The following is a 27,669-nucleotide window of genomic DNA, read 5'->3' on the forward strand; positions in this document are numbered from 1 at the left end:
ATCTACAACTCGAAGAAGCCATTTTGAAGAAATATTTAATCATGTGTTACAGATATGTCTCACTTTTACTTTCATAGATCCATGGTACGAAGTAGAAAGTATTTGTCTAGTGGGTTTTTGATGTGAGGAACATGTTATTCATTTATTCGTAACACAAACTATAATCTCCACCAGGCTGTGTTACATGTTAATGCTAGTATTTGAAAGAGAATTAATTGTTTGTAACACAGGAAATAAGTATTACAGTCTTATGAAATAGTGATAACAGCAATAGCTTGAAAAAATAATTTAGTTTCGCGACAGAAACACAATGGAACCCTTTTGTTTTTACCGCCCAGAAAATTTTATTTTGTCTCTCATGCGGTAACTACCCTCAGGCTGATAACCACTGATCGAAAGCGTATTTCCTGGATAAAGAGGAAATTGCGATACTGAAAAATAAACATCAAAAGTTGCTACATGTGTAAAATATAGTTTGCATTACAACCATAACGACCAGTCATTTATAAATAAGAGGAACATATCTTGGGGAAAAAAAACTAATCGAGCATTGGAAAAACAAGTTCTACAGCCGTAAAGGGCATTTCGATGCTCTGAACGAATTAAAAAGAAATATTTATCACAAATAAATTTTGGCTAGTATCGAAATATGCACATTATCTATATAGCTCAAGCGTAGATTGCGATACGTAGTGGCGAATATATGTACTTATCAATAGCAAATCATAAAAGTGTTAGACAGGAAGAATATTTATCAGAAACAAATTTTGACTGTTTGCGGAAAATACACTGTAGTAACATAGTTCTAGTGGAGACCGCGATACGTAGTTTGGAACTTTTCACTGGTTAAAAGAAGAACTTAACAATTTGTCCTAAAGAAACAGGATTGAATAATGTAAAAACAGCTCTAGAGCTTAGTGGAGACCACGATACGCAGCACCACTTAAAAATAAAATATGTAATGTGGAGAAATCGAAGCTAATATTGGAAAATATACTTTAGCTCTATAGCTCAAGTGGCGACTATAATGCAAGGTTACAAATCTATCTATGAATAGTAAATCGAAACACTTATCATACAAGAACTATTGCCGTATCGAATACGGCGAGTAAAATCACGTGCGGAAATCCACGTTATGAAGGCGATGTAAAACATTTTTGAAGTGGTTTACATACCAACGGAGAGGGATGTCGCATTGTATCACACATAAGGTGCGTATCAAAAGGAACAGATAACTGATTAGGAAATACACAGATAACACAAACGTTGTGAAGCCTATACAAAAAATTATTCCTTTCTTTCTTCTATACAGCGACCCATTTTCCATAAAATTATTTATGTAGTCGATAAGCTCTTCTGCTTGAACGTCAGCTCTGACAAACCTGACCTCGCCATGAGCCTTCGTACAGCCACGTAACTGCTTTGCCATTTCTTCACTCATGGCTGGCTGTGAAGCAGTCTCCATATACCTGAAGTGGCCAGTCATCAGCCTCTAAAATTTATTACAATCCAAGCTGAGTATTGTATTCTCTGTTCCTCTTCTGCGGAACTTTTATTTAGTCCACCGTTCACTGCTGCGGAGAATTTTCACTTGGTTTCATCCTTTTCAGTTCTGGTATGTAGATTGCCTAGCCAGTCTGACAGTCATTTCGAATTTTTCATTTTAATATTTTCCTGTAATGTTCAAGTATGTAGTCTGTGCTCTGTATAGGATTGTTACTTCAGCAGAGGTTGTTTGTGCCAGCGGAACTTGATTTACCGACAACCTGCCCATTATGCACCCATTGTGGTTAGCCAGTAGGAAGGGCTTGAGAAAATCGAGATATAACGGCTGACCACTACCGAAGACCGTAGGCTCCAAGCCACAAGCTCACTCTCTCTAGCCCCAGCTTCCGGCTAACAAAGACATTATTCCTTTCCTACATACTTTTCTCGAACTTTCTTCCAAAATAAAAATTAACTTCATTTCACGGCCCACCACAACTGGCTACTGGCCTCACAGATGAACTGATTGCGTCCATCTGTATTCCCTACGTTGCACCTCCTTTGTGTGTTACTTCATAATAAACTTTTTTCATTTAGACTGCCTACCCAAAAATGTGAAGCACCCAGAAGACATGGTCAGATATCAATGTGACTTCAGACACGTACACATCATCGGCGGGTATGTAAATGATGAGAATTGCAATTCTCTGTGACAGGTGGAACGGCCACCAGAGTGTATTAGACTTGTTCGTGTTTAGCGTTGTTACCAGGTCTAGTAGTGTGCATAAGGGGATAGGAGAGCATCAGATGCTGAATGATCACTTTGAAGGACACAGAGATGCCACGTAATCGTGTAAGGCAGCGTTATCAGCACATGGCATAGTCTGTTGGGGGCCTCACTGTGGGAATCCATTTGGCTAGCTGGTCGAATGGTGTAATTTTCAGATTTGTGTGGCGTTCAGATGTGACACTGGCCCGATGTTGGCTCTGAGCATATGGGACTCAACATCTGAGGTCATCAGTCCCCTAGAACTTAGAACTACTTAAACCTAACCAACCTAAGGACACCACACACATCCATGCCCGAGGCAGGATTCGAACCTGCGACCGTAGCAGTGACGCGGTTCCGGACTGAAGCGCCTAGAACCGCACGGCCACCACTGCCGGCCCCGATGTTGAACTGAATGGGAACTTGTTATCAAGGTTCTGGTTGACCGTATCTTAGACCCACATGGGAGGATAGCCGTATTGGGCACCAAGCATGTTGTAACCTCTTCATATCTGCGCCTGCCATCCGAAAACAAGTGACTCCTTGTAGCATTCTGTGTGATCCCGCACCATTGGAACTGCCTCCCTATAAGCAGGCTGCCATTAACACCGCAACACAAACGGTGCCATGATCGGAAAGCAGGGACTGCTGATAGCTGGCAATACACTGTGTTCAGCGATGAACCGCAGTTCTGCACTACCCCTGATAACCATCATCCGCGAGTACCGGGAAGAGGAGGACGGGGGATGGAGGCGGGTGGACGTGAGGACAGATCCCTGTGTTCCAGCGTTTTGGAGGGGCACAGCAGCGTTACTCCTGGCATCAAGTGTGTGGAGCCATCGGATATATAGCTCCACGTCACGGCTGGTAGTGATTGAGTTCAAATGGTTAAAAAGGCTCTGAGCACTATGGGACTCAACTTCTGAGGTTATTAGTCCCCTAGAACTTAGAACTAGTTAAACATAACTAACCTAAGGACATCACACACATCAATGCCCGAGGCAGGATTCGAACCTGCGACCGCAGCGGTCTCGCGGTTCCAGACTGCAGCGCCTAGAACCGCACGGCCACTTCGGCCGGCGGTGATTGGGGGAAATCTGACGTCACAACAGTATTTCATTGGCATACCACACACTCATTTGTTATCTTTCATGCGACAGTATTGCAGTGGCAATTTTCAACAGAACAACATTCGTCCAGACGTGGCACTCGTCTCTATGAACTGGCAGCGTAATGCGAGATACTCCAGAGGTTAAAAAGATCCCCACATTTGTTCCCAATAGGACTTGTGTGGGACCAGTTTGGACCTCAACTCTGTCACAGTACCATTATCCAGGGTCCGCAGCTCGTGGCCGTGCGGTAGCGTTCTCGCTTCCCACGCCCGGGTTCGATTCCCGGCGGGGTCAGGGATTGTCTCTGCCTCGTGATGACTGGGTGTTGTGTGATGTCCTTAGGTTAGTTAGGTTTAAGTAGTTCTAAGTTCTAGGGGACTGATGACCATAGATGTTATGTCTCATAGTGCTCAGAGCCATTTGAACCATTATCCAGGACATCAAGGACCAGTTACAACAGTTATGGTCAGCTTGGTTCAGTAGAGAGGAGTTTATGACACCTTTCTCAGTGGAATGAGCGCATGGATCCAGGCTAGAGGTCGTACAGAGAAGTGGAATCTATATCTACATCTACATCCATACTCCGCAAGCCACCTGACGGTGTGTGGCGGAGGGTACTTTGAGTACCTCTATCGGTTCTCCCTTCAGTTCCAGTCTCGTACTGTTCGTGGAAACAAAGATTGTCGGTATGCCTCTGCGTGGGCTCTAATCTCTCTGATTTTATTCTCATGGTCTCTTCAAAAATGGTTCAAATGGCTCTGTGCACTATGGGACTTAACATCTGCGGTCATCAGTCCCCTAGAACTTAGAACTACTTAAACCTAACTAATCTAAGGACATCACACACATCCATGCCCAAGGCAGGATTCGAACCTGCGACCGTAGCAGTCGCGCGGTTCCGGACTAAGCGCCTAGAACCGCGATACCACCGCGGCCGGCTCATGGTCTCTTCGCGAGATATACGTAGGAGGGAGCAATATTCTGCTTGTCTCCTCGGTGAAGGTATGTTCTCGAAACTTCAACAAAAGCCCGTACCGAGTTACTGAGCCTTCCACTGGAGTTTGTCTATCATCTCCGTAACGCTTTCGCGGCTATTGAATGATCCTGTAACGAAGCGCGCTGCTCTCCGTTGGATCTTCTCTATCTCAGTGTGGCATTTGCTTTACCGACGATCAACTATCAACTTTATATGATCATTCCATTTTAAATCACTCCTAATGGCTACTCCCAGGTAATTTATGGAATTAACTGCTTCCAGTTGCTGACCTGCTATGTTGTAGCTAAATGATTAAGGATCTTTCTTTCTATGTATTCGCAGCACATTACACTTGTCTACATTGAGATTCAATTGCCATTCCCTGCACCGTGCGTCAATTCGTTGCACATCCTCCTGCATTTCAGTACAATTTTCCATTGATACAACCTCCCCATATACCAAAGCATCAACCGCAAAAAGCCTGAGTGAACTTCCGATGTTATCCACAAGGTCATTTATGCATATTGTGAATAGCAACGGTCCTACGACACTCCCCTGCGGCACACCTGAAATCACTCTTACTTCAGAAGACTTCTCTCCATTGAGAATGACATACTGCGTTTTGTTATCTAGGAACTCTTCAATCCAATCACACAATTGGTCTGATAGTCCGTATGCTCTTACTTTATTCATTAAACGACTGTGGGGAACTGTATCGAACGCCTTACGGAAGTCAAGAAACACGGCATCTACCTGGGAACCCGTGTCTATGGCCCTCTGAGTCTCGTGGACGAATAGCACGAGCTGGGTTTTACACGATCGTCTTTTTCGAAACCCATGCTGATTGCTACAGAGTAGATTTCTAGTCTCCAGAAAAGTCATTATACTCGAACATAATCTGTTCCCAAGTTCTTTTTTAAGCTGACTAGATTCTTTTATCATCGAAAAAACATCATATATCCTCTCAACTCGTAAAATTTCATTCTGTTTCCTTCTCCTCTTTTGGGCGCTATACTTTTTTATCAGGCAGTGTACAAATCCCTTCAGATGCCCACATCCTCATCAACCTACTCAGGTCGCCTCTGACCTTATACGTCGGCCATCCTCGCGTGCTTCTGAAATCTCACCATTAGCCCCCTGAACTGCTGACACGGGAGTGCAGGGAGAGGGAGTGACCCCCACGGACGGACAGGTGCGGCGCTTGCTCAGCTTTGTGGCGGCTGGCTCGCCACCTGCCGGAGACAGCGCGGACGCACCACAAAGGCGGCGCCGTGTTCCTCCTAAGCTTTTCAATTACCGGCGAGCGGGCGGATGTTTTCCCTCGAGTGGCCGCGCCGCGGGCCAAACGAGCTACCGGGGAGCCCATGCGTCTCATTTTAACGACATCGCCGCGATCGTTAGCCGGCGAGCCGAGGCGCGCCGCCTTCGCCGTTAATGACGACGCCGCGATTACGCGAGGAAGAGGTCGCGGGGGCGGGACCTATCAGGGGGCGGCGGCGGCGGCGGCGACAATGCGGCCCAGGAGGCGGGCCATTAGGCCCAGCCGGGCGGCCCCTCCGCACTCCAATCGATGTGCCATTACCTCGTCGAGGGCCAGCCGCCGATCGCCAAATCCCACCAACCCCGATGATGATGATGATTATTATTATTACTTGCGTAAGTGGCATCTATGTGGCGGGTGCTACCTGTACCCATGGATACTCTTACTTCACCAAGTAGTTACGTAACGTAAGCACTCCGATTGCTGAATCTGTGCCTCGAGGCTGGTGCCACCAACGACAAAATATATCTGAACCAGATGAGATACGAAGGCCGCCCCAGAGGTGTCCCGCATGACACGTACACTGTCGGACAAAAAATCGTAACACCAAAATATAACTAATGTAGAGTAACACAATTTCGCCGGCTGGGGTGGCCGAGCGGTTCTAGGCGCTACAGTCTGGAACCGCGCGACCACTACGGTCGCAGGTTCGAATCCCGCCTCGGTCATGGATGTTTGTGATGTCCTTAGGTTAGTTAGGTTTAAGTAGTTCTAAGTTCTAGGGGACTGATGACCTCAGAAGTTGAGTCCCATAGTGCTCAGAGCCATTTGAACTATTCGAACCATAACACAATTTCGAAAATACATTTGTCTAGGTAACATATTTAAGTAACTAACATTGTAAGGTCATAGACACTGTAAATGTCATGTGGTGCTAAATTAATAATCGATGCAACCGTCAGAATGTCGAGTGTAGGCATGCTGTCGTGCATGCACTTTGTTGTACAGGTGCCTGATGTCAGTTTGTGGAATTGAGTTCCATGCCTGTTGCTCTCGGTCTGTCAGTACAGGGACAGTTAATGCTGTTTGTGGGTCATACAGGTGTTGTCGTCCGATGATGTCCCATATGAGCTCGACTGGAGACAGATCTGGTGATGGAGCAGGCCAAGGCAACGTGTCGACAGCATGTAGAGCATGTCGGGTTACAACACTAGTATATAGTCGAGCGTTATCCTGTTGGAAAACACCCCCTGGAACGCTGTTCATAAATGGAAGCGCAACAGGTTGAATCTCCAGACTGACGTACAAATTTGTGGCAAGGTACGTGGGAGAACCACGTGAGTGCTCTTGCTCTCATACGAAATCGCACCCGAGACCATAATTTGAGGTGTAGATCCAGTATGTCTAGCACGCAGACAGTTTGTGTGCTGGTTCTCAGCTGGCCTCCGTCTAAGCAACACACAGCCATCACTGGTACCAAGTCAGAACCAGCTTCCATCAGAAAACCTCAACAGACCTTCATCCTGCCCTCCAGTGAGCTCTCGCTTGACACCACTGAAATCGCAGACAGTGGTGGTTTGGGGTCAGTTGAATGCACGCTACAGGGCGTCTGCCTCGGAGCTGTCCTTGAAGTAATCAGTTTCTAACATTTCGTTGTGTCACTGTGGTGCCAACTGTTGCTCAAATTGCTGCAGCATATGCAATACGATGCACAAGAGCGACATGGCGAAAACGACTATCTTCCCTCTCGGTAGTGCAACGTGTCCGTCCAGAACCTGGTCTTTTTGCGATCGTACATTCTCATGATCTCTGCTGCCAGCAGTCAGGTACGAGGATTGAATGAAAAGTAATGCCTCCACCTTCGTTAATTGTTTTTGAATGGGAATATTTTAATAAATCAAACGCAGAAATAATCAAAAATGGCTCTGATAACTATGGGACTTAACTTCTGAGGTCATCAGTCCCCTATAGCTTAGAACTACTTAAACGTAACTGACCTATGGACATCACACACATCCATGCCCGAGGCGGGATTCGAACCTGCGATCGTAGTGGTCGCGCGGTTCCAGACTATAGCGCCTAGAACCGCTCGGCCACTCTGGCCGGCCAGAAATAATCCTTAGAATGTGATCTTTAATTACCAATATTCACTTTTCCACATAATCGCGAGCCAATTGGATACATTTCTGCCTACGATTAACAGGTTTTCTGAAGCCGTCATGGAAGAAGTCGACACTGTTTCCGCTACCACAGTCTCACTGTTCTCTCAACGTCTTCATCAGAAGCATAATGATGTCCACGCAGATCGTGTTCCATTATCGGGAGCAGATGGAAGTGCTAAATCTGGACTGTATGGAGGATGCTGTACAGTGGTGAGATTCAGTCTCTGAAGTTCTGCTGTGGTGGCACAGATCTTCCGATAGCCAAGCAAAGCAATAATGTGACCCACACGTTCTTGTGAAATGCGGATTGGCTTGCAATTTCCTCTCTGAGTGATACGACGATCGTCTTGAATCAAACTGTCAACATTTTGCTTCTGAAACTCGGTAGTTGCTGTCACAGGACGTCCAAGTTTGTCACGCAGGTCAGATGTTCCCGCCTCAACATCCTTAAACTTACTCGGTCAACGACTATAAATTAATATCTAATTTGTCGATCCATTCAAGGGCTGCCTCTGTCACTTCAAAGAAATCTTCCAAGTTCCCATGGTAGGCTCTTATGCTACAGCTTGTTATAATATGCCGGCCGAAGTGGCCGTGCGGTTAAAGGCGCTGCAGTCTGAAACCGCAGGACCGCTACGGTCGCAGGTTCGAATCCTGCCTCGCGCATGGATGTTTATGATGCCCTTAGGTTAGTTAGGTTTAACTAGTTCTAAGTTCTAGGGGACTAATGACCTCAGCAGTTGAGTCCCAGTGTGCTCAGAGCCATTTTTTGTTATAATGTGATGGATCGTCTGGTGTTCATTTCCACAGTCACACTGAAAAGATGAAGCCCTTCCCCATCGGTAGAGGTTTTCAGCACAGATGCCGTGGCCTGTGCGGATCCGATTAATTGTTTTCCTGGCACGTCGCGTTAGTTCCATACCGGCTAGTCTTGTGTCAGGTCTTTGGAGGGTCTGATTTTCCTCATGGGCAATAGTTCACTTTTTGTTGATACTGAAAGTAGCTGCCTGTAGTGGTTCTGCCAGTAGGACAGATGGCTGCCTAGATTTTAACCGGTTCATTCGGAGTGCAGGAACGTCAGAGTGCATTGGAAGCTCGGGGATTTTAAGTAATTTTTTGTATTCCTTGAGGATGGCGTTCTGTCTTCGGAGGCCTGTTAGCGCAATGTTGCTTGGAGGTGGTAACCAGTATAGAGGAGTAGATTTTATGCAGCCTGTTATTGTCCTCATTGCTGCATTTAGCTCCACGTCAATTTTTCTCACATGTGTGCTATTGAGCCACACTGGGGCACAGTATTCAGCATCTACAGATCTCCCGGCTTAAACATGAACGCGAAATTACTTCACAACGGTTCTTCTCAGAACCAACCAACCAGACACCCATGGTACAATAATTGTTACCGAATGGCGATGCTGCATTCCAAGATGACAAGACCACTGTTCACATTGCTTTCTTCGTTCAGGAAAAGTTTTGTGAGCATGAGGATGAATTTTCGCTTCTCCCCTGGCCACTACGGTCAACTGCTCGCAATATTATTGAGCCTTTCTGGTACACTTTGGAGAAAAGTGTACATGATCGCTGTCCACTTCCATCAGTGTTACCTACATTTGACGCTATTTTGGAGGAAATATTGTACAAGAGTCCGCTGAAAACTATATAGCACCTGTATTTTTCTATTCCGCGACGACCGAAAGCTGTTTTGAGTGCCAACGGTTTCCCCACGCCGTATTAGACAAGGTAATATGCCTCGTTTTTGGTATTTACATTTTTTTACACCCGCTGTAAAAATGTACATTCCTCTCACTCTTTTCGCTATATCATATTAGTAGTATCGAAGTATAAATATGTTCGTACCACTACAACATGTAATGTTCTTTGAAGTCGCAGCGACATTTTTGTACGTGGTGTGTTCAAACAGTATTTTCTGTTGTACGTTGAGAACGTTTTGCCCATATGCATTAACGGATAGTTCGCTATCGCACAGGGAGGGGACAACCCGGCATCGAATCTGCGCTCCATATTTACGATGTTTGGTCTAGTATCTGGGACAGCTTGCGCGTGAGACGACATCGACCACGGAGCTGTCAGCGAACTGCTTTGTGAAAACAGGGAATTTTAAGCCATACATCGTTGTTAGTATAAACTCCGTTCTCTAAAACTACACCTTCACTTAGAAAACAATAATTTTAATGCTTTTCCTTCCCCGGTCAGATTCAGGGCGGACTATTTGAGGTACACCCCCATGAAGTGTTTGGTACTGTTGAATAAGATACTAAGCGACATGGTAGTGCAGCACAGGAAACACAAACTGGGAATATACAGGGCGTCGCTCTTAAGAATCGTCAAGCGCATTTTCTGTGGTTTTTCGGAACATATTTTCAACTTTGTTTGTGAATTGTGTAGCTGTAACCAACTCAAACCCGTCCGTTCATCATGTCTTTCACGCGAGTCTCATTGTTGCTGGAAAGCGTCGATTTGTTCCCCGTTACGAAAACGGTAATCTTTAAAGTGGAAATTTACATGCCCAATCAGTAGAGCGTCCCAAATTAGTCTAATGCGATGTTCGTTTTATCGATATGTATGAACAGGGCCAGTAAAAACCGAAGAATAATTTGTATTCCAGCAGGGAATGAGCAGCGCTGCTGCATGGCGTTAGCTAATGGTTATTCTTCGAGTTTTATTGTCCCTGTTTGTACATATCGATAAAGCGAACATCGTACTAGACTAATTTGGGGCCGCCCTAACGAATGGGCACGTGAAATACCGCTTTAAAAATAATTTTGTTTGTAACGGGAAACAAAGTGACGCTTTCCGTCGACAATGGACGCCGCGTGAAAACCATGATGAAAGTACTTGTTTGGGCTGATTCCAGCTATTCATTGTATAAACGAAAATGTCTGCCGAAACAGCACAGAAAATGCGCCTGACGACTTTTACGAGAGACACCCTGTACATATCCCCATGCTACTGGAGGCAAAATGGCGCACGCCATCAAGAAGGCTAAAGAAGACACTTGGATTGGCGTCATACGGCTGAAACATTACTGCTGTTACCGGAAATGAAGCACCGCACGACTTCTGGCAATATTTGCTAATGTCAAATGTGCCGAGAAACACCGTTCCTCAGAGTTAACGTTAAACTGTGTCCCTCTCTCCCTCCTGTAACTTACCCCCATTTTGTCAAAGGGCTGTGCGATTTTGTTTCAGCTCCTGTACTAGCGTATTGTGGGGCGGAGATTTCAATGTTTACCAAGACTGCAGAGTTGGGTTGGCGGTTATCGTTGACACAACCGGTTTTACCCAGCGAGGTGGAGCAGTGAAGTTAGCACACTGGACTCGCATCGGGAGGACGACTGTTCAAACCCGCGTCCGGCCATCCTGGTTTAGGTTTTCCGTGATTTCTCTCAATAGCTTCAGGCAAGTGCCGGGATAATTTCTTTGGAAGGGGATGGCCGACTTCCTTCTCCATCCTTCACTAATCCGATGGGACCGATGACCTCGCTGTCTGGTCCCCTCCCCTCCCCTCCCCCCCCCCCCAACATCAACCAACCAGCCAATCAACCGGTTTTCGGTTATACCAGTTTTTTCACCTCCAGTTTCACCTGGCTATTAAAACCGCTCAAAATAACCGATTTTTGAAATAATGGATCGTCGGTTTCTTATTGCTGTAATTCGCAGCGGTAACCGGAGACATCGAACAAAGATTGTCAGTTCTAAGACTCCATCAGACTTTTGCATTATACGTTTCAAGATACATAGAACCAAATTATCAAATAAAATAGGTAAATAAAAGAAAACTTAGTTAGTACACAGTCCGCTGCTTTTTTAGAAAAGCAGTGAGAGCTTGAATACTACAGAAAATTCACCAGCACTCTCCTACTGATTCTAATTTTTTAAATATCTGTTCAAAAATCGTATTGTAATAGACTATCACACCACTCTTTAGGAATTACAAATAGCCATTACTAAAAGATGAGAACTGAATTTGGAGACCCATATTTTTCGTGTTACAATGTCCGTTTGCAAGGGTACAAGCAGATAAGAGTATGACACAGACAGCACATCAGCTATTTTTATTTTTATTAGAAATATGAGTGAATTGTTAAGTTTTTAATTTATTACGTTGTTATAACTTCCTTTCTCTTTCATTATTTAGTAGAAATGTCAGGCAAATAAAAACTTTTTGTGTAACATTTGTATCGCTCTCTTTCTTTAATCACGTCGAATGGAAAATCGTTTTTTAGTCAGATGTGTATCTTTAGTTTTTGACGGGAATTTGGATAGAGCTGATTTTGCTGACAAAAGCAAAAATATTCTTTGGAAAAATTCAAATGAACAGTTTAGATAGTAGGCAAAGTAAGACATTTACCGGGAAGAATTATATGCCAATAGTTAAAGTTCACCGAGTGAGGTGGCGCAGTGGTTAGACACTGGACCCGCATTCGGGAGGACGACGATTAAATCCCGCATCTGGCCATTCTGATTTAGGTTTTCCGTGATTTCCCTAAATCGGTCCAGGCAAATCCCGAGATGTTCCTGTGAAAGGTCACGGCCGACTTCCTTCCCCATCCTTCTCTAATCCAATGAGACCGATGACCTCGCTGTCTGGTCTCCTTCGCCAAAACAGCCCAACCCAAGTTAAAGTTCCAGTAATGAATTGATCAACTGGCCAGTATTCATTGTCCAATCGTTTCATAAATGCTCGTTCTGTATTGTTTTGATCTCTAAATTGACTCCTTTCATCGGATACAATATCACTTTAAGACTATACCAACCTGTCAGAAGCCACAGTACGTGCTACCAACATCCCCCCCCCCTCTTTTTTTATTTTTTATTTTTTTAAAAAAGAAGAAGTGTTATATTTTAAAAGCCAACATTTTAGCAGTACTTTTATGGCAAAATGATAGCGGTTTATACACGGTTATCAACAAAAAATAAAAATTCCTGTAATTACTGAGCTCAAACAAATACCGAAGAATACTGATTATTCAGAACTAACACACAAGTATCGGTTTTAGCCGGTCGGTATTTCGCATCCCTACTGCAGACACGTATCAGCACTTCCGATGCTTTTTCTTGTGCGAAAACCAATAATACTCTTTCAGCTCAGTAGCGGGCCAAATCCGGGGCGTCTTTCTTGTCCAGCCACAAATCATCGAGGTTGCAAATCACTACAATCGCGCTTACTGTCATCCTTGTTACCATGACCCAACGTGATCATGTTTGTATTCACCGGGACCATCCGTGTTCTTCAAAATGGTTCAAATGGCTCTGAGAACTATGGGACCTAACATCTGAGGTTATCAGTCCCCTAGACTTAGAACTACTTAAACCTAACTAAGCTAAGGACATCACACACATCTATGCCCGATGCAACATTCGAACCTGCACCCGTCGCAGCAGAGCGACTCCGGACTGCAGCGCCTAGAACCGCTCGGTCACAACGGCCTGCCCGTATTCTTACGCAGTTCGGGGTCCTCAATGTTTTCCAGCTGTTGTGGCGTCGCCAGGAACTACATGTGCTGGTGGCTAGTCAGGTGGCAGTTCTTCAACTACCACCAAATAATTTTTTTTTTTTTCGTATTCGATTTGAAGTGATACCTGTTGGGTCCCCCCACCACGTCCCCCTTCCTGTTTTTATCCGATAGCCCCGAGTGCAAGTCCGCCCCCTTGGTGAACTCTGCCACCGTTGGAGCGTGGAGAACAAAGCAGCGCGGGTGGTCCACACTCTGCTGACGGCGTACGGCGGGGAACACGCGCGGCCGTCACCTGCCGGCGGAGGGCGAAGCCCCACCGGCGCAGAGCGGGGGCAGATGTATCGCGTTGCCTGTTTTGTCAATACGGGCGGCCGGAGCACTTGATGAAGGAAACCCCTGGTCTAATCCGGACGAGGCGCGTTAAGAGTCGGCCGCGCGCGTCCCGCCGGCCGGGCCGCATTATCGAGCGCTGGCCGCGCCAGAGACATCTGTGAGGCGCGCCGAGGCACCGCCGCCAGAGGCCGCGGGCGACACCTGCTCCCTGCCACTGGGCGCGCAACCCGCTCTGAACCGACACCACGCCACACCGTCTGTGCAACGTACCTTCGGCCACCCACGCGCAAATCAAAGGGGGCGGGTAGGAGGGGAGAGGAGAAATGTATTGTAGATTAGGTCGCCGCACCGCCCCCCCCCCCCAAAAAAAAAATACTCAATTTTACTATGAATATCCCTATTTCTACGTTCAAGAGCTCAGATGGCAACCCAGTTCTAAGCAAAGAAGGGAAAGCAGAAAGGTGGAAGGAGTATATAGAGGGTCTATACAAGGGCGATGTACTTCAGAACATTATTACGGAAATGGAAGAGGATGTAGATGAAGATCAAATGGGAGATACGATACTGCGTGAAGAGTTTGACAGAGCACTGAAAGTCCTGAATCGAAACAAGGCCCCAGGAGTAGACAACATTCCATTAGAACTACTGACAGCCTTGGGAGAGCCAGTCCTGACAAAACTCTACCATCTGCTGAGCAAGATTTATGAGGCAGGCGAAATACCCTCAGACTTCAAGAAGAATATAATAATTCCAATTCCAAAGAAAGCAGGTGTTGACAGATGTGAAAATCACCGAACTATCAGTTTAATTAGTCACAGCTGCAAAATACTAACGCGAATTCTTTACAGACGAAGGGAAAAACTGGTAGAAGCCGACCTCGGGGGAGATCAGTTTCGATTCCGTAGAAATATTGGAACACGTGAGGCAATACTGACCCTACGACTTATCTTAGAAAGAAGATTAAGGAAAGGCAAACCTACGTTTCTAGCATTTGTAGACTTAGAGAAAGCTTTTGATAATGTTGACTGGAATACTCTCTTTGAAATTCTAAAGGTGGCAGCGGTAAAATACAGGGAGCGAAATGCTATTTACAATTTGTACAGAAAGCAGATGGCATTTATAAGAGTCGAGGGGCTTGAAAGGGAAGCAGTGGTTGGGAAGGGAGTGAAACAGGGTTGTTGCCTATCCCAGATGTTATTCAGTCTGTATATTGAGCAAGCAGTAAAGGAAACAAAAGAAAAATTCGGAGTAGGTATTAAAATCCATGGAGAAGAAATAAAAACTTTGAGGTTCGCCGATGACACTGTAATTCTGTCAGAGACAGCAAAGGACCTGGAAGAGCAGTTGAACGGAATGGACAGTGTCTCGAAAGGAGCATATAAGATGGACATCAACAAAAGCAAAACGAGGATAATGGAATGTGATCGAATTAAGTCGGGTGATGCTCAGGGAATTAGATTAGGAAATGAGGCACTTAAAGTAGTAAAGGAGTTTTGCTATTTGGGAAGCAAAATAACTGATGAATGTCGAAGTAGAGAGGATATAAAATGTAGACTGGCAATGGCAAGGAAAGCGTTTCTGAAGAAGAGAAATTTGTTAACATCGAGTATAGATTTAAGTGTCAGGAAGTCGTTTCTGAAAGTATTTGTATGGAGTGTAGCCATGTATGGAAGTGAAACATGTACGATAAATAGTTTGGACAGGAAGAGAATAGAAGCTTTCGAAATGTGGTGCTACAGAAGAATGCTGAAGATTAGATGGGTAGATCACATAACTAATGAGGAGGTATCGAATAGAATTGGGGAGAAGAGGAGTTTGTGGCACAACTTGACAAGAAGAAGGGACCGGTTGGTAGGACATGTTCTGAGGCATCAAGGGCTCACAAATTTAGCATTGGAGGGCAGCATGGAGGGTAAAAATCGTAGAGGGAGACCAAGAGATGAATACACTAAGCATATTATGAACGATGTAGGTTGCAGTAAGTGCTGGGAGATGAAGAAGCTTGCACAGGATAGAGTAGCATGGAGAGCTGCATCAAACCAGTCTCAGGACTGAAGACCACAACAACAACAACGTTCACTGATCATCTAGAACTTTATGACCATCGACCTAAAATCGACATAAACCCGTCCAGATGATAGCAGCATAACCTGGCGGGGAATGAATGCTAGCCAGACAAACGCACGGAGCATGTAGTGCCAGCGACCATGCTCTCCGTGTGTAGAACGGGGAAGTCGCGCGATCTACCTGAATTAGGTCCAGGGCAGATTGTGATGGAAACTGCACGACTAGTCGGGTGTTCGAGGACTGCTATGGTTAGTGTCTTCAACTCGTGACGAAAGCAAGGCGAAACCATGTCAGAACATCGTGGGGTTGTGCGGCCAGTCAGATGGCGGACGCCGTAGGCTGGGCAGGCTGGTAAAACAAGACAGGCAGCGAACTGTGGTGGAACTAACACCAAACTGTAATGCTGGGCAGAATACAAGTGTATCTGAACACAGTGCACTGAACAGTCATAGTGAAGGGTCTACAGCCGACGACCCATGCGTGCACTGATGTTAATACCACAATATCGGCAACCACGAATGAAATGTCACGTGACCGTCGGCACTGGACGTTGGCGCTGTGGAGGGGCGTTGCATGATTTCATCAATCCCGACACCTTCTTCATCATGCCGACGGGGGGACGCGGATGCGTCGTCTTCCAGCGGAACAGCTCCTCGACACCTGTACTGCAGGACGGAAACAAGCTGACGGGGGCTGCATTATGCTCCGGGGAACTTTCACATGGGCATCCACGGGTCCAGTAGAGCTCGAGCGAGGCACCATTACGGCCAGGGAGTATCGTACACTGGTTACAGGCCATGACGATCATGATTCCCGACGGCAATGGCATTTTTCAACCCAAGGCCAGGAGTGTGATGGAGTAGTTCGAGGAACTCAGCGCCGAATTGCAGTTGATGTGCTGGCTCCCCAATTCTGCGGAAATTAGTTAATAAAGCTTCATACAAACTAGCCTGGTGGCTATTATTAAACTTTCCGTATTTAAAGCGTTATAACACGGAAACTAATTACCAAACTTGGCAGCACTAATACCCAGAGTATAGGGTGTATGATTTCCATGCATCACAGCACCACCGTACAGTTCCAACTGTGGCCACCAGGTGCCGTGATCAGTCATTGTGATTCATAGTGTAACACACCTGACCAGTCGCAGTGCACTTGTTGACATGTCAACATGAGCTTTGACAAAAGCAGCAGGGTATTACTGGGCAAGCTCTGTTATCAAAACAACAGTAATTCAACAACTGCACTTCGAGAATATCCCCAGCTGAAAGGGTTACGGAAGGGTCCTCTTTCTCCACCTGCTGTCTGAAGCATGATGAAGAAGTTCGAGTCAACTGGAGAGGTCGAAGACTGGTTGCACCACAGGTGGTTGATGAAATCGCTGTTGCTACGGCAGACAACGCTGCGGGCAATTCCCGATCGTCAGGCAGTGCGTGTGGTGTGTCACGACAGTTGAACATCTTGTAGTCCACTGTACGGAAGGTGCTTCGAACCATTCTCAAATGGTATCCGTACAAGATCCATATCGTACAGCAGCTTGCACCGCAGAACGCACAACGAAGTGTTGACTTCGCTCTCCACTTTCTCGCAAGGACTGAAGTTGAAGACGACTGGTCCTGGACCATCCTGTGGACAGACGAAGCTCAGTTTTCTCTGACGGGTGAGGTAAACACACAGAATTGCCGAGTATGGGGCTCTTCACCTCCAGTCTCTGTGGATGAAGTTCCTCTGTATGGTGAACGCGTCACTGTGTGATGTGGCTTCACGGCTATGTTCATCATTGGTCCATTCTTTTTTTAACAATTTGCCACTCAAGGACCAAAGATGTGCAGTGTGATTGGCCAGCGTTATTGCTGTATGCTTCGCCAGCATGTCATACCCTCCCTACAGGAGAGAGACGGATCAAACGCAACAGTTTTAATGCAAGATGGGGCCCCACAGCACATCGCTCGTGAAGTCACCTGCTTCTTCGGAACAGATTTGGAAACGATCGAATTATCAGCCGGCATGAGCACCTGATATCACTCCCTGTGATTTCTGGTTTTGGGGCTACCTAAAGGACACGAGTTACCAGGGGAACATTCACATATGTGCTGATCTGAAGCGCAGCATATCAAGAGAGGTAGCCAGCCTACGGACATGCTTCGTTCTGCTCTGCAGAGTGCAATCCTGCGGTTTCAGACTATTCCGGACACTGATAGGCACCATATTGACCACCTTTTGTAGTAGTAGCGGTATGTAACTGTATGATTTACCGTCGCCCAAATAGGCGACGAAGGCCCAACGGTACCGATCGGCCGCCGTGTCAACCTCAGCCCTCAGGCGTCACTGGACGCGGATAAGGAGGGGCAAGCGGTCAACACCCCTCTATCCCAGCCGTATGTCAGTTTACGAGACCGAAGCCGCTACTGCTCAATCAAGTAGCTCCTCAGCTTGCCTCACAAGGGCTGAGTGCACCCCGCTTGCCAACAGCGCTCGGCAGACCGAATGGTCACCTATCCAAGTGCTAGCCCAGCACGACAGCACTTAACTTCGGTGATTTGACGGGAACCGGTGTTACCACTGCGGCAAGGTCGTTGGCATATGATGTAACGTAGTAGTACGTTAAAAGTGTTTCAATTTCATTGATTCTGCATTATTTCTTTTCCCAGTGTCCTTGACATTAATGCTATCAAGTCTGGTACTCGTGCGGTAATTAGTTTCCGTGCTATAACGTGTTAAATAGAGAAAGTTTAATTATAACCACCTGATATGTCGTCCAGGTACACGTGCGGTCAGAAGAGCCACTAGGTAATCGTGATATCAGACGGTTTTAACTGCACGATGTGAAAGAGAAAGCCTGTTTAATTTTTTTTAATCATTAGTTATAAGGTTCCGAAGGACCAAGCAAGCCAAAGCTACATCGTGGAACGAGTTAGTATATAGTATACAAAACGGCGATTAGAAAATTTGCGAACAGAAGTAATTGGAGAACAGAGAAAACACAAAAGTTGTGAGAGGGCATACGAATAAGTAACACCTTACGGAGAAAAGTTCTGTTACTGGGGGAACTCCTTCACAGAACAGAAGGAATTTGTCACAAGGAAATGTTTCAATTTAGATTTGAAGATTTAGAGTTTATCTTTCTTTGCAATTCTGTTGGGAGTCTACTGAAAACGAAACCTGCTAATAGTACACATCTCTCTATACAGTGGTTAATGAATCGTTGTCCAAGTGCGAGTCGTGTTTCCGTTTAGTGTTCACTGTATCAATGTTCCAGTTTCTCCTCAGTGAGTCAATGCTCTCAGTAACAAATTCCGTAATGGTGTACACGTTCGGTGATGGCAGGGTTACAATTCCGAGATGCCTGAAGAACATAAAGTTCGCCAACTGATACCTCCGTTCTGTCTGACCACCTTTTTTTGGGCTGACGTATTCTTGTGAGCGTACAGATTTGTTTCAAAATATGAATAGAGTTGCCTTCAACCAAAACCTGAAACTTGCAAACGTTTTTGGGGTACATTGTATGTCACGTTCGTGCGTTAGTGCCGCTAGGGTGTGAGTCTGTTTTTTAACCTCAGACAGTTACATTACGATGTCGTCGGGTGCGCAATGACATTTATGTCGGTCTTTGAAGGTAAGAAAATACCGAAGGACTATAACTACACTTTCATCTCAAGAGAGGCCTCAGTTAAAACTTTTGAGTTATCGAGTATCGAAAAAAATCTTTACCAGTTCTCTTTCCCTACCTATAGTTCAACTCTATGCTGTGTAAATAATAGTTTTAAAAATTAGGAATTTAATTTTGATGGTTCTAAGTGTCGATAAATTCATGTTTGACGTTTACAAAAAAAAATGTCAATACGAACATTTAAGAACACTTTCTAACGGTTGCTCTTCGATATTGGTTATTTATAAATTGCATCGATTACCTCATTATTTACTTTTTGTTTCGTTTGCAGTGGGTATCAAAACGCCGGTAAATCAAGTTTTGACAACGGTTTGTATCTCACGCTCCACGTGAGCTGGAACTTTTTTAATGTAATTCGTACGGACTGACACCTGTGTAAACAAACCTAATGCTGAAATTGCGGCACAAACCGCCCGCCTGTCTGTTATGAGTGTGATGATACAGGAAATTATTATGAAAATAGAAATATCTGCATTACTGGACTGACGCAATTAAAATACTACTCGGCGCTCTGAAAATCCGTTTTGTCGCATTTCTAGTCGCTTTCAGTTCACGGCAATTTGTTTTAATAAAATTGTCGCATTATGGCAAAACGTTTAATGAAAACATAATTCGCCGCAATTAGCGATTCTGCATGTTGTTTCGCTATTGAACTGTTAACTGGCTGGCAGATAGAACGGAATAACACTGAAAATCTGTATTTGCTGCGCACTTTTTCGCAACAGTTCCGTTTTATTTCCTCACAGCTATAAACGCATTTCGCTCAGTAATACACCTTTTTCCTATTGTTGTCCTGCTGATGCAGCATAAAAAAGAACTCAGGACAAATACGCGTCTCTGAAGTTTTCTCTTCCTACCTATGACACAACTCTTAAGAAGACTCTTTGCCGCAGCAGTAGACATACATTGCTGTTTTAGACGCAAGCTTTGTTTTCGTCTAAACAATTTTCTCCGGTTAAAACTTCTGGGCTGCAAGGAAGTGGTCATGATTAGAACCAGTCTGAAGAGCTTGTAAAACTGTTAAGAGTGTTATAGGATAGATTGTGCTGAGAAATAATTGTTAAGAAAAAAAATTCGATACGTTGCGTCGTTGCCGATTTAATTAGTATTGATGTTAGCCAATCAGGTCGTTGAGCGCGCAAATTCAAGCACTTGCCCCCGCTAAAATACGATAACGGACAGACATCTGTGGGTCCGTGAATTTTCACTTGTTCAGATGCTCATTAATAATTAAGATGTCCCTTTTTTTGGAAGTGATAAATTTAAGCTAAGTGAGCAAAAGCTACATTTGTTCGGTTTGAGGGAACCAAACGAAGAACGCTTTCTGGGACACTGTCTCCCGCAGGCTGCTTGAATTTCCGCGTACAGCGACCTGATTGGCTAACTTCAATGCTAATTACGTCGGAAACGGTCCAACATACGGGATTTTTTTCTTAACAGTTATTTCTCAGCATAGTGTACCCTACTACACCCTTACAAGCTTTTCAGACTGATTCTGACCATCCGGTATAATAATATTCCCTAACGTTTCGTCTCCGACTGTAGAGTCATCGCCGGCCGAAGTGGCCGTGCGGTTAAAGGCGCTGCAGTCTGGAACCGCAAGACCGCTACGGTCGCAGGTTCGAATCCTGCCTCGGGCATGGATGTTTGTGATGTCCTTAGGTTAGTTAGGTTTAACTAGTTCTAAGTTCTAGGGGACTAATAATCTCAGCAGTTGAGTCCCATAGTGCTCAGAGCCATTTGAACCATTTTGTAGAGTCATCTTTGGAGGTAAAGCGGCAACTACATCAAGGGCTCGACGGTCTCCCTTTTCACAGAGCATTATAAAGGGCACCATCTTCGTCTCGTGATACCAGTTTCGTGATTATCTCCGGATAGGGCCACCGTTCTCGATTAAAAATAATCGACTGTCATTCTGTTGGTGAGAAGGCGAGATTCATATTTTATCTCACTTAACATCTTCTTTTTTTCTGTTAAAATGATTATACATTTTATGCTTTTTCTATACCTGCGGGGACGATAATGCACTGTCTACGGCAAAACGCTAGTCTCATTTAATTTTCCGTCCCGGAAAACGCTAAGAGATGTGCCACGGCGACACACTCGTGCTTCCTAAAGCCAACTGAGCGAGCTTTTCCGTGATTTCCCTGAAGCGGTTCAGACAAATGCCGCGATGGCTCATTTGAAAGGGCACGGCCGATTTCCTTCACCATCTTTCTATAATCTGAGCTTGTGCTCCGTCTCTAGTGACCTCGTTGTCGACGGGCTGTTAAATACTAATTTCCTCCTCCTCCGAAGTTCAACACTTCTTAGGTATCGTGGTGACAGGAGACAAATCATCAGTTCTATTGGAGAAGTGCTGGGAGTTTAACAGGCTGCGGTTTTGTTGAAAGAACCGTCCAGGCACCTGTCTGGCGTGATCAAGAAAAACCGCAATCTACCTAAATCAGGACACCATATGAGGATATAGACCGCATTCTTCGCGAATACTAGTTCAGTTTCTCAGAAACTGCAAGACCTCGTTCGGTCCATTACCAGAAATTTATATACAATAAACAACGTAGAACACCGTCTCTGAGGACTAATCAACGTACATTGCAGGTCAATTATGCTTCTGACGAGTATAGTAGCGAGTAGTTGACGTGGTCAATAGTTGTACAAGTAGGTGGGTTGTTGGGGTACTGTAGGTACCATTATTGCTAGATGGAGTAAGTTCTATGCTTCTTATCAAATAAGTGGTAGGCTATCGGCGATACTGGACAGTGTACGAACTTTAAATGTAATTTAATGACACTGAGAATTGTGGAGTTTTAGTGCGCCACAGTTTTCAGTGAAGTCAATCAAGAGTTTTTCATTTCTCATGGGTGAAGCCAGAGAGGGAAACACACCGTTCCATAGTTAGCTCTGTCATGAGTGACAATGAAGCACTGAAAGAAGGAAGTCCAGAGTCTGGTGCTCCATTCACAAGGTATCATCAGAGATGGCGATCCAAGTCAACTGAAGGAGAACAGATGCAGAAATAGCACATAGTCCATTTGTAGATACTATACAAATATCCGCGTCAAAGAAACGCTTGAGGTCTGATGGCGAATGGAACCCAGTCCTTCCGAATACGAGTGTAGTGCCTTCACCATTGCATCATCCCTGTCACAGGTAGTAAAGAGAGCAAGGTAGGTAACGTACTATACAGTTGCGTGGCGCTGTTGGTTGAGAGGATACTCTGTAACTCGTGTCGTTAGCACTGTTCCTTGCAGACATGTTGGACGGCCAGCGTTGATACATCAACAAATCGGCCAATATCATCACGGTGTAGTCATGGACACGTTGAAACACGATAGCTCCTTTCTGCCATTCCGTTACGCCTCCAAGCAGACAAACCTTACTGTGCTGGTCCCATACAATCGTCTGGTAGATACAAACCTCATCAGCGCCGTAACTTATGTCACCTGCGCAGGGCCACGCGACCACTTGTACCAGTTCTACATCCTCTAAAAACCTCCAAATTAAATTCTATAAGTACAGAGAAAGTCGAAAACGGCCACTCCATAAGGTCCGTTTGTAAGATAAGCTGTGTGCTGTCGTACGATGAGACGTTAACAAACGTGCAGCACACCATAAAACTTTCATTTCGGAAAAGCGGATGTGAATGATAACTGTTTATAAGGTACCACACTGGTGTAGGGGAAGCCGAGACGAGTAATTTGATGTAGCACACTTATCATCTATCAAGCAGGGAAACAAGCTCAAGCTGGCCTACAAAAGTCATTTAAGCTACAAGGCATGTTCGCCGCAAGAGATTATGAATATCCTCTCGCCATCTTACGCCATCGTCTAAGTCAGTCAGATGTTTTATTTTCCTTATTTCGTTAACATTACTACTTTGAACTTTCGCACGAGGATAACGAGTGTAAACGTTATGCAAAAATTAACTGCATTCAGAACTCTGTCTAAACTGAGCCCTTACAAGCGCAGCAGTCTCGTAGTAAAGGCAGTGAAACAAAACGATTTTATCGTTAATTTCCCGCTGTTAAAATTCACAAAAGTTTGAGGCAAAATTTACAGGAAAAGTTAATTTTACAATCTGTAAATGCAAGAACTAGACTGCAGTATGGCGGGGATGGTGAAGCCGCTGTCGTGGAAACGAAATTATTCACCCGCAACTAAGGTGATTAAATAATTTATCCCTCGCACAGGCAATGTGGAGTTTGTTTTGCTGTTGGGTGAAGATGTCGTGTCCTGTACTTTTAGTGATAGTGACTGCACCCACAGCCACGAATAAAATAACAAATAAGGTAACTCTCCCTACCACTGTTAGCCGGCCGAAGTGGCCGTGCGGTTAAAGGCGCTGCAGTCTGGAACCGCAAGACCGCTACGGTCGTAGGTTCGAATCCTGCCTCGGGCATGGATGTTTGTGATGTCCTTAGGTTAGTTAGGTTTAACTAGTTCTAAGTTCTAGGGGACTAATGACCTCAGAAGTTGAGTCCCATAGTGCTCAGAGCCAGCCTACCACTGTTAGACAACACAATAATTAGATATATTTGTCATTGAAATACATATACCCTCAGTTTATCACGGAGTTTAGCAAAGAATACATCGTTGGAGAATCACAAGTAGGTTCAATATTTTACGTTAGCACCTAGCTGTGGGTGAAGAGTGCTCTGAAGTCGAATGAAACAATACAAAGGACACACTACACACTACACACATACACACACACACACACACACACACACACACACACACAGACAGACACACACACACGAACGCATACACACATTATACGGGAAACCAAGTTACAATACATTGCTAACCGCGCTGGGTAGCCGCCGGCCTAAGGCGCCTTATCACGGTCCGCGCGGTCTAGGGTGCCTTGTCACGGTCCGCGCGGCTTCCCTCCGTCGGAGGTTCGAGTCCTGCCTCGGGTATGGGAGTGTGTGTTGTGCTTAGCGTAAGTTAGTTTAAGTTAGATTAAGTAGTGTGTAAGCTCAGGGACCGATGACCTAAGCAGTTTGGTCCCATAAGACCTTACCACAAATTTCCAGACACATTGCTCTACTGTAGCCAATTTAAAAAGGGCCTAAGCCGAGAGGAAACTATAGTGTGTGCCGCAGGGGAGAGCAATGACGGCACAGCTTAATATACGCACCGGCATCAGTGGAGATTGCGGACGGCCACGTTGCGTAAGTGAAGAAAGCGAAAAACTGAGAACTAACAGTTCGAAGCTGGCGGTTTTATAGAATCGCCGTCCACCCACTTTCTGGCTCCGACTACCACTTTCTTCGGAGTAACCCGAAAGAGCCGCCCCTGACTCTTCCCTAGCCTACGCCAACGTCGAGCACCTCCCAGATTTAGCAGAAGGTGGCTGTGTAGTGCCGAAGGCAACAGAGGTGTGTGTGTTCGGGTCCCTTAGGTCATGCTGTGGGGACTATACAGTATTACTCCACTAAACGGCCGAAATTGGCGACCTTTTTACTGGCGTAAAGCTTTCGTGGTAGTTAGTTCGTAGTAGTTAGTCAGTTACTATCGATGTCGGACTTCATACGACTATAGCAGAAACGGAGACAGTTTGGAGAGGTGACTAGCTGATCTCGCAGTTAACAATTAATGTACACTGGTGTGCGAACTTAAGGACGAAAATAATTTTCGTTTGATGTGTGATTGACTAGTAACATAGCTCAATGAAACTGGGATCGGACACTGAAAGAACTGTTACATTATAGTATAGTAGTCAGTTGAAGTAAATACGCAATGAAGCGAATAGAAATGATACCTTTATTCAATTACAGTACATATGCTAATGTCACCGTGGATCATGATGGACTCCTGAACATTACAAAAGGAGGGGTTTGCGTATTAATGGAGTGTGCGATCACCCCTGACGGCAATGATAGCCGTGCTCCGACGTTTGCCTCATGGTTGGTACGGAAATCTTGTGGCAGGACGTTCCAGTCTTCCACCAGCGTGGTTTACAATTGCTGTATGGTCGTTGTATGTGGACATGCTGCACTACCCAACGCACCCCACTAGTGCTCGATGGGGTTTAAATCGGGGGAACGGGCAGACCAGTCAAAATGTTTCAAATGGCTCTGAGCACTATGGGACTTAATTGCTGAGGTCATCAGTCGCCTAGAACTTAGAACTACTTAAACCTAACTAACCTAAGGACATCACACACATCCATGCCCGATGGAGGATTCGAACCTGCGACCGTAGCAGCAGCGCGGTTTTCGTCTCGATGGGTATTTCTTTCAGTTACTTTCTGTATTGTACTGTAGTAGCTTAATAGTGGCAACTATTTATTTACAGCTCGAACAAAATAAATACATGTTTCAAAGCTTTACTGGCATTCAAAGTAGTCACCAGCATTGTGTATAACCCGTTGCCAGCGATGTGGAAGTCATAGGATACTCTTAGCAGTGTCAGTTGTGTTGAAAGTTCGACCGGCGTGGCCTATTGCTCGACGAATTTGTGGCAGTTCTGAAGAGAATGCCGTGAAGTGTTTCCTTCAGCTTAGAAATCGAGTTTAACTCACAAGGGCTTAAGTCAGGGGAGTGCAATAGGTGGTAATGCACTTAGCAGCCCCATCAGTCAAACAAATCAGTAACAGTTTGCACTGTAGGTGCTTGAGCATTGTCCTGCAAAATGATGGTCAGGTCCTGCAGAAAGTGTCATCAATTTTGTCTCTAAGCTGGTCGTAGGTTGTGTTCCAAAAATGAGCGCTGCAACTTCTTCTACAATCCGATCACGTGACCAACAAAGCAAACGCGAGGCTCAAACAACTCTACCCTCTGCTTAACAGGCGTAGCACACTGAATAGGAGGGTGTCTAGGTCCATGTATACGACACTTATTCGACCCCTGATGACGTATGCAGCCCCTGTCTAGGAATACGTTGCACCCACACGCCTGCGCCGTCTGCAGCTCATACAGAACAAAGTGCTCAGAATCAAAAGCAACGCTCCGCGCTACACACGCACCGCGGACCTTCACCGGGAATATCGGCTAGATACCATCTTGCAGGTATTCCAAAAACTCTCCACACGACTGTACAATAACACGAGACACTCGCGCAACCGGTTATCCTTTCTCTGGGTAACTACGACCACAACCATAGATGGAAACATAATAGACCAAAGACACAACTGGCTAGGAAGTAAACATCTATGGTCCATAGCACGCTAACACGACGTACTGGCGAACCCCTGTAACACAGCTACTACTGGTAACCCCAGATGCTCGACCCGCCGAAAAACAGGCAACCGCAGGGAAACCGTACTGTACACAGCACGCAAACCAGCCACACACACCCCCTACACTGTGAGCCGATCTATGACCGATCGCCCACTAATGTATGACGACTCTGAACTGTTACAGGGACGCACCAACTGCAGCAAGCCCCACAACGAGCTTCCGCAACGACGAAGGTAACGATGCACGATACCTCGCACTAACATAACCACACCTTGCATGCACTGTCGCAGACAGAAAGCCGCTACTGCATGTACTACCCGCCCTACTGTCGCAGAGGTTTTTTTGCCTTGGCGCTTGCCTTGGCACTTATTTTCGTCTGCCCTTACAACCGCTACCCTTCGATCGCTTTCGTCCTGATGGACCATGTTAATGAGGAATCTTACCCAGACGCATGGATAACATCACAGCCCGCATCCTGAGACTCCTGATTCAAAAACTAACATATTATACGGAGGTGACAGTAGAACTTTTGGTTTGGGCACCACGTTGGTGTGGGCGTGGAGGGTCCCCATCCTTTAAAAAAAAAAAGAGGGAGGGAGTGGTGGCGCCGGCGTTACTGACCTGTGCCCGCGGTGGCCGGCGTGGAGGCGGAGGAGACGGCGGCGGCGGCGGCGGCAGCGGCGGCGTACGGCGTCGCGTGTCCGGGGGCGGCGGCGGCGGCGGCGGCTGCGCTCTGCGCGTGTGCGGCGGCCGGGTTGCAGGCGGCCGAGACGGCGGCGGCGGCGCGCGAGTGGCTGGCGTACGACGAGCTGAGCGAGTGCAGCGGGTCGTGGTGGTGGAACATGTACGGGTAGCCGTGGTCGCGCTGCTGCAGGCAGCTGCCCGCGCCCATGCTGCTCAGGCTCGTCGACATGGAGCTGCGGCACCAGGACACACCACACTGTACGGCGCCTCGCAGGGCAGTAACAAAACCCGCAGGTACACAGCACTATAATAACGTCTGGTTTGTAAGACAGCAAGATTTTGCCACCAAGCATGAATGCCGTTTCGTATTTCAAGTTAAAGACAGAATGGTTAGGGGTTAAATTGGAACACTGTGACACTCTAAAATACCTAGGGATAACACTTGACAGATCTCTAACGTTCAAAAAACACTGCATGAATTTCA

At 45.8% G+C, this 27,669-nt stretch overlaps 1 protein-coding gene across 1 annotated transcript in view; it reads right to left on the bottom strand.

Annotated features, from left to right (window-relative positions):
• LOC126199567 (paired box protein Pax-6) overlaps window positions 1-27,669 on the bottom strand; it is a 370,240-nt gene that overhangs the window by 3,463 nt on the left and 339,108 nt on the right. The window contains exon 8 of the mRNA XM_049936489.1: window positions 27,258-27,418. Within this exon, the coding sequence (XP_049792446.1) occupies window positions 27,258-27,418 (161 nt within the window). The remainder of the gene's footprint in view (window positions 1-27,257; window positions 27,419-27,669) is intronic.

Source organism: Schistocerca nitens, chromosome 8, assembly GCF_023898315.1.
Source record: "Schistocerca nitens isolate TAMUIC-IGC-003100 chromosome 8, iqSchNite1.1, whole genome shotgun sequence".
Taxonomy (NCBI): domain Eukaryota; kingdom Metazoa; phylum Arthropoda; class Insecta; order Orthoptera; family Acrididae; genus Schistocerca; species Schistocerca nitens.